At 31.0% G+C, this 9002-nt stretch overlaps 1 protein-coding gene across 1 annotated transcript; it reads left to right on the forward strand.

The window, feature by feature from the left end:
* The first annotated feature begins 4279 nt into the window (after window positions 1-4279).
* LOC149201668 (peroxidase 5-like) lies at window positions 4280-7995 on the forward strand. The gene is made up of 4 exons (XM_089401326.1): window positions 4280-4498; window positions 5854-6051; window positions 6159-6345; window positions 7577-7995. The coding sequence occupies exons 1-4, from the start codon at window positions 4280-4282 to the stop codon at window positions 7993-7995; spliced, it is 1023 nt and encodes a 340-aa protein (XP_089257452.1).
* Window positions 7996-9002: the final 1007 nt, after the last annotated feature.

Here is a 9002-nt window from a genome sequence, read left to right on the forward strand (position 1 = left end):
ATTGGGTTGTTCTGAAACATATCTATTAAAGAATGCAGTCAATTTTTTTATGTTTGTAGTAGTTTTGACGAGGTTTGGAGAAGGGAAGAGCTTCTATTCGATGACACTTCCTTCCTAACAATGTAATTTTTTATAAAATTAGTTTGTTTTGGTTAGATTTAGACAAGGAGTATAAATATTAGCCTTTGAGTGTGTATTACTAGTTTGATGTTATAAAATTGATTGGGTTTTTCATTTATTCCAATCACAGACATATGATGTATGTTGTTAGTATTATATAATAATCAAGTGATATGTCTTATCAATGATGACTTCAATTTTGTTTGGTTGATCAAAGAAGTAGAAAATTTGCAATTTGGTCACTCGTGCCTCAAACGAATAATTGACGACTTTGAGTATTGTTGGGGCTTCAAATGGAAGTCGTTGCAAGAAATTTCTACATTTATAAATAACAAATGTACTTATTATCTTCTATTTCGAACAGACCATGGTGTAATAATTATGTGCAACTGTAGTGAAGTTCCATTTGTATTACATGACATTATTACATGACATGATGACTAGCCTTGGTTTCCCAATAACTATTGATAATGTAGCCAATCAATAAATTTCTAGGTTCCGGTTTCCAATGCTTGATACTTGTAATGATTTGATTGAGTTTGAAAATGTTTTTCTACTTGTTCCATATATGGATTCTATTGATGAGATTCCACTAGTAAATATAGATATGGAATCTTAGGCTATTAAGCCGGTTGAAAATTGTTAGAACAATATTTTCCTTTTATATACTTTTTTCAGACTTCTTGGAAAATATTTAATAAATTATAAATTAAATATTTAATAAAAAAATTAATAAATTATACCAGTTTGATTTTGAAATAATAGAGGCTAAAATAAGTATAAACACATTTTTTTTAATTATTTATAAAAAATTAGAAATGTAGATGTGTAAACATTAAGGATAAAAATTGAAACTTGACGATGCAATGTGATAAATAAAAATTTCTGTCGCAATGTAATAATAAAAACATTGGCTTTATAATGTAAAACACAAAACTTGACATTGCTATATGTCGAATATAATTTGACGTCACAATGTGATGAAAGTAAATTGAAAATGTTGATAACCATATTTCCTAATGTGACAAAATAACATCAACTCTATAATGTGACAAACAAATGTTGACGTTGCTACGTGACAAACATAAATTGATGTCACAACATGACCAATACAAATTAATGTGGTATTTTGAACCAAAAAAAAAATCTCATTACAACATGTCAAACAAATATCTATGTTGCAATATGACAATAAAAACATTGAGGTCATAAAGTGAGAAACCAATGTTGACAATAAAATTGAAATGTGGAGAAAATAGAAAGGAATATAAATTATGAAAATGGAAAATAAAAACTTTATTTTAGTGACAAACGATGTTGATGTCGCTATGTGTCAAATATAAATCAATGTTGTAAGCTTACGAATAGAAATTGAAATGTTATCTTGGTCAACCATAGTCAAACATAAGTCAGTAGGTCAACCATGTTTTCCCATCTTCAAATTTAGTTAGCTATGGTAAAAAATCATTAACCATAATCAACATGGTTAAGCATAGCCATCCATAGTTAAATAATTGACCAAATAGCATTAAGTAATTAATAAATATTAATAAATTTTGATGTTGTAATAAAAGAAAGTAAAATAAGCATAATTTTGGTTTTTTTTTTGTAATAAATAATTAGATATGTAAATACTTAAATTAAAGATAAAAACTAAAATTTGACAATGTTACAAATACAAGGCTATGTTGCAATGTAACAATACAAACATTGACATTATAAGTGACAAAAAAATGTTGATGTTACTATGTGCCGAATATAAACCAATGTCAGAATGTGATTAACAAAAAATGATGTTGTATTTTGAGCAACAAAAATGTTGACATTACAAATATCCTTACTGCAACATGACGAAAAAAAGATTGGCATTAATGTGAAAACAAGTGTTGACACTGCTATGTGTCAAATATAAAGCGATGTCAAATTATGATGAACACAAATTGATGTTCTATTTTGAGCAATAAAAAAAATTGACATTACCTTGCATTGAACATCCTTGTTGCAATATGACAATCGAAACCAATGTTAGTGCTCATGAACTATAATTATCTTGGTGAACCATATTTAAATAGGTCAAACATATTCTTCCATCCCCAAATTTGGCAAACATGTTCATCTATTGTTAACCATAGTCAATGATAAAAAAAGTCAACAACGATGTACTTGGTAACCCTATCAAATGATGGTCAACCTTGTCAACCTTCTTCAACTGTTAATGAACCCATTTTTGTAACATTAATGTAACAACGTAGCAACTAACAACATTATTATTACATTGTTAGATTAATGTAACATAAATATATTGTTATATTTAAGGTTGTCAATGGTTGAACTTAGTCAACCATTTTCATCCATAGTAAACACTTTCTAGCCTCAGTCAACCATGGTAAACCAAGGTTAATCATATTCTTCCCCTTAATCTTTGGTTAACCATGGTAATCATTGTTAATCATGCTCAACTAAGGTCAAACATGGTAATTAGTGGCAATCATGGCCAACCCGTCAACTCATTTCAACAACCATTCATGTAATACCAACATTAGCACTAAGATTAATGTAATATCAACTATAGTCAACAATGGTAAATTATTATCAACCAATGTAACATTAACATTGACATTAATGTAACATCAACCATAGTGAATTAATGGAGTCCAACTAGCACAACCACATAAGTAAATGTTGTTGATATTGGTGTTTGAAAATAAAGTCTATTGGAGTATATCAGCCACATTTACTAATCTGGTTATATCAATTATAATTATTACAAAAATAAATCTTTTACAAATTTCATGTTTTAGGTTTTTGGACATAAATCCAACCATACAATTGTAAAAGAAATTAATAAAGAGAACTCAGTATCTTTAATAATTATTATTATTATTGTCATTATCCAATTTTAAAGTTAGTATGACAACCCAAATTGGTGTATGGTGTATGACTGCTAAGTCTAAGAAAACTTAATAAAGAGAAGTCACTATCTTTAATAACTCTAATAATAATTAGTATTATTATCTAATTTTAAAGTCACGACCAAACCTGACATGAAAACATATATATTTACTCTCCCCTATAGTTTTAAACTCATGACCTCTTAACCATTAAACCCATTCAAACTATATAATAAAATCCTACTCAAAATATTTACAAATCCATTTACTCATGTACTTACAAATCCATCCCTCGAGTCATGTACTTCTTTACTTCCCTTGAATCATGAATTTTTTTGTAAATGCACGGTCATAAGAAAGGGCATAATATCCATGGGAGTCATAGATGATCCCGTAATTCACATGGTGAAAATTTGAACGTGGGAGCGATGAAATGGCTTCTATAAAATATTTCTCTGGCCGACCTGGTTCACGCGAAATCCCACTGTATCAATTTTAAAATGCATCGTCCACATGCCTTTGCACTTCACACGCGAACGCAGGGATAGACCTCCATATTCAACGACGAACAACTGGAGACCTACCTCCATGTTCAAGCGCGAGCAGCGTGTTGAAGTTTCAAATGTATGACACTACATTAAAATACTAACAATATCACTGTTAAGATCTCATATCGATATGCTGAGTTTAGTTTAGGGTAGGGTGGCACGTTAAGATGCAGGAATGGGATCCTTTGTTTATCGATTTTTTCTGGATTTTATTGTCAGAAAACAATCACGATTTTCCGCTACGAAATACCAAATGTGATATATTGAGTATCAAAATATGGAGTGAAGAAGGTGCAACACAACCCGCACAAAATGGCATTTGCCAGATTCGGAGTTGCAGAGATACAGATCAGAGGCCTGCGTTGAATTAATGGTGAACCGTAATAATTTGCGAGAAGTATTTGATAAAACAATATTTAATTAATCTCGCCAACATGTTCTGTGCTTCATAAACAGCTGTAGCTTATAACCACAGTCTGTCAGTACTGTTATATAACTCTATAAATACGAAGGGTTTTGCACTTGTCTGGCAGGTTTTTCTCCAACCATCAACTTCCTGCCTCCATCCCAGGTGAGAATTTCAGTGGCAGTAGGTTAAGCGGCAGAGTGAAGTTATTCACTAGATTTTTTCTTTTAGGCTTTATTTCTCTTTATGGAAGGAATTAGCGATCTGAATGGTTGCATGCTGACATGTTTTGATCTTTGTTTCAAAGTTGTGGAATGGCGAATATTGAGTGCTGTAAGTCTACCCTCTTTGCCCTGATGCTTTGTGCCCTAGCTGGCGCTGCAATAAGCGACGACCTTCAAGTGGGCTTCTACAATGCTACTTGTCCATCCGCAGAATCCATTGTGTATGAGGTTGTTGCAGGTGCATTCGCGAGCTTTCCTGGAACTGCTGCCAGACTCATACGGTTGCATTTTCACGATTGTTTCGTCAGGGTATGTCCACTCAGATTCATATGGCTATGTTACTTCATAAATAATTTTCAGATTATTGTTCCAATTTTTTTTCAACCATTTTTCTTTTTAACAATAATCAAGAATAGCAATAAAAGAGACTAAGCTAAAGTAGGATCTAGATACATAATTTGTTCCAATTTTTTTTCAAAACCATGATTAAGATACATAATTTGTTTCAATTTTTTTTCAAAACTAATTTGTTTTTAACCATAATTAAAAATAGCAATAAAAGATACCAAGCTAAAGTAAGATTTAGATACATAATTTATATAAGCATGTTTGAAAGTAGTGGATATAGTTGAAATAGAGTATGTATTAACAAAAATGTACACAATTTTGACTCTCGAAGCTTTTCAACAAAATGTTACAATATATATAGTATTCCACTTATACATTGTAAAGCCAAAATTTACAAAGCATCCAATCTTTTTTGCCTAGATTAAGGAAAGAGTGTATACCTTTTTTCCCCTGGCTACCAAAATTCACCTTGATTAAGCCTTGACCCCAAACTAGCGATGTGATCAGCCTCTAGTCACTTAATCTGAGAATGTGGGGACATTTCTCGTAGGAGATAGAATTATACAACTGATAAATTGACTTGAAAATTGACTTAACTTTATATGTTAGGGGAGAGATTCTTAATATAAATGGTGAATTATATTCAATGAATTACCAACAACAATCACCTTGTGAATTTCCATATTCACAATTTGCCTCAAACCCTAATATAATTTCCATATTCATAATATGCCTCAAACTCACAATTTGCTTCAAACCCTAATATAATTTCCATGTTCACAATTTATCTCAAACCCTAATATAAAGCATAGGCTTTAATTAAGTTGCCTGAAATGTAATATAAAACCCAAACATACTCATATTCTTCATAATTAAACAAAAAAATTTGCTGACTCCTACCACCCATTTGGCTTTCCCCTTTCGCTTTAGCATTTCCTTTTATACAACTTGACCCATACAAAAATGACATAAATAAATTCCACAATATTTTACACTATAAATGTTTGAAATGACATAAGTAAATTCCACAATATTTTATACTATAAATGTTTGACATTTCATGTGTTTCCAAAACTTATCATAATAATCTCTATATGCCTTAAATTTTTGTAGATCTAGTAATGAGACAGATTATTATCATCCTCCCCACTTATATCTATTTTAACTTATGAAATGTCTACTTCCTGAAATCTTAACTATATTATCTCTTAGATTCTTCAGTAACAAAGGGTTCCTCCATAACTGGAGCAGCAAAGTGTTATTTAAAAAATAAAAAAAAATCGCCGTCTTAACTGGGGAGCCTCCTGCACATTCAGGGATGCGATGCTTCCGTTCTCATCGACTCCAATCCCAAACTCGGCGTCGTGGCGGAGAAAGATTCGCCTGTTAACAATCCAAGCCTTGCAGGATTCGATGTGATTGACCAAGCCAAAGCAAAGCTGGAGGCCAAGTGCCCAAAAACCGTTTCCTGTGCAGACATCCTAGCGTTTGCCGCTAGAGATAGCGTAAAGCTGGTATTCTTTTTTACAACATCCTCTAAATTCAAATCTATAGCATAACAGAAATGTTGAGTAAATTCTTGTAATTGATCCAATAACATGTGATGTGTAAATGATTGCAGGCTTCTCTACCTGGAGTACCTCTCAGTTTGAAAGCTTATGCTGTTCCCGCTGGACGAAAGGATGGAAAAATTTCACTAGCTTCAGAGGTTGCAGCAAATTTACCTGCCCCGACTTTCAATGTAGAGGAGCTCACACAGAGTTTTTCAGCCAAAGGTTTATCCCAAGAAGACATGGTTATACTGTCCGGTATTCAACCTTCCTGTTATGCAAAATCACATTTGATTTATATATTATTGTTTACAAAGTAGGACTATATTCTGACATGATTTTATGGGATCCGTTATAATATATATATATATGTTTGGAACTAATTAGTGTGTTCGTTATAATATATATATATGTTTGGAACCAATTAGTGTGGTCGCTTGTTAAAAACATTAATTTAAAAATGCTTTGAAACAGTAAGTTAAAAAATATATGAGGATCGATCCTGAAGTATTATATAGTAAAATTATTTACATTACATGAATTTAAATTCAGAAATATTTAGAAGTAAGATTCAATTGAATAATAAATTTAGGTTAATGGAGTTTATATTTGGAATCAGCTAGTGTAAGTGTAATTATTGGTTAGAAATATTGATTTAGGAAACATATTGATTGAGCTGAGAGGCTTATTCTAAGCCCAGTATAATGTGTAAGGCTATACCACACTATGATGTGTAAGGGTGTCTTTGAGTGATCAAATTTTATTTATGTAGGCTAAAATAAAAATTAAAAAAATATAAAAATAAAAAATAATGTAGAGTCATACAAAAAATTGCACATAAAGAAATTAAATATATTGATTGCGCTGAGAGGCTCATTCTACATGGTAATATGATGTGTAAGGCTATAGCACAATATAATGTGTAAAGGTGTCTGTGGGTCATCAAATTTTACTTATGTAGGCCAAAATAAAAATTAAAAAAATCTAAAAATAAAAAAATAATATAGTCATACAAAAATTTGCACATAAAGAAATTGGATCCTTTAAGCAAAGTCTTTCCCTAGAAAATCACATATGAGAAGTTTTTGGCCGACTCTTCGAACCAACCAGTGTGGTTCATGATCAAGACCAGATGAAGAGGCAAACCATGGCAAAAGCTTAAATAGAGAGCAATGTCTCTCTATTTAAGCTTTTTCCATGGTCTGCCTCTTCATCTGGTCCTGATAATGAACCACACTTGTTGGTTCGAAACTCTTTGGCCAAAAATTTCTCTTATATGATTTCTACCAAAAAAAACTTTGTTTAATTCATTATGTATCAAAGAAGCATAAATACAGAAATTAGATCCTTATCGATTCATATTAATTCGTTATTTAAAATAGATTTAAACATAATAAATCAAAAAAAATCATATCAAAATTACTACCATCACCTAAATTCAGAAATGGTTAGAAAAAAGTAAGACAATAATAAACTTGGGTTGATGCAGGAGCACACACAGTTGGTGTATCGCACTGCTCTTCATTCCGGAGCAGGCTCTACAACTTCAGCACCGCTGTTCAGACGGACCCGTCTCTTGATCCTTATTATGCTACAGTGCTCAAGGCGCAGTGTCCCAAAGGCGCCTCCAGCAACAACCAGACGACCGTGGCCATGGAAAGTAAAACACCCCTCATCGTGGACAATCTCTACTACGACGAAGTTAAAGCCCACCGCGGTCTGTTTACTTCTGATGCAACTCTGCTTACAGATCCAAACACACTGAATATGGTGAATCAAAACTCAGGCCCCAACTTGTACGCCTGGCAGCAAAAGTTTGCTGCTGCGATGGTAAAGATGGGAAAAATTGGCGTATTGACTGGCAGTCCGGGAGAAATCCGTGTCAACTGTAGTCATCCCAACAACTAATTGATATTGAGATCGAAATTGAAATCTCGTTTCCTGGAACTGCAGAACCACTTAGATTACAATTGGAATTCAATATGAAATGTAACTGGAGTAAGTACTCCACGAATGGTTAAAGAGTACGCAGGTACTCCATGCATCCACTGCTTCAATTTATTCGATTGTCCTGTACTTCCGATGAAGTTAAATAATCGCAATTCTATTTTTTTGAGAAATGAATGGCAACTTCCACGATTGAATGCTGGCCAGTATCATTGTTTTCTGGGCGAAATCGGCCCCATTTTTTATGCCTTGTAGTCTGGACCATTTGAAAAGGCATATTTTTTGATAATATATAAAAAGTCTATAATATTAATTTACTAATATATTAAAAACAAATATTACTAAATAATTGTTTTTTTAAAACATATTTAAATAATTATATTATTTTAAATAATTTTGGATTTTGAGGAATCAAATTTTTTGAAATATAAATTTTGATAAATTTAAAATTAAAATAAAATCTAAACTAATTTAATTATTAATAATTAATAATTTTATTTATTTTATTTTTATGTAATTTTATTGACTCAAAATGTTTTATATATATATGGGTCAAATTAGTCAAATTATATATATATATATATATATATATAATATTTTTAATATAATTTGATCAAATAAAAATATTTAGATAATATAATATAGCATTAAATTAATGTAATAAAATAATTAAAAAATTTATTTATAAAATATTTTGATTTTGAAATGTGAAATAGTTTTTGGACATGTGGTATTGATGATCCATGGTATTGTAACAAAACTTACTTACAAGTTAATAATATTTATGGGAAAGTGGGGCGAATGTCCATGGTTAAAATTTTTGTTATATTGTAAATATTAAGTTTTTATGTGTTATTAATGAAATTTAAATATGGTTACAAAGTTATCATTTTAATTTATATGGTAAAATGGATCTTAATTTATAGCTACTATTTATATTTTATATATTTTAATGCGATAGAGTGTTT

Source organism: Pinus tabuliformis, chromosome 2_1 (genome assembly GCF_031772625.1).
Source record: "Pinus tabuliformis cultivar Carrire ecotype Pingquan chromosome 2_1, CPIR1, whole genome shotgun sequence".
NCBI lineage: Eukaryota > Viridiplantae > Streptophyta > Pinopsida > Pinales > Pinaceae > Pinus > Pinus tabuliformis.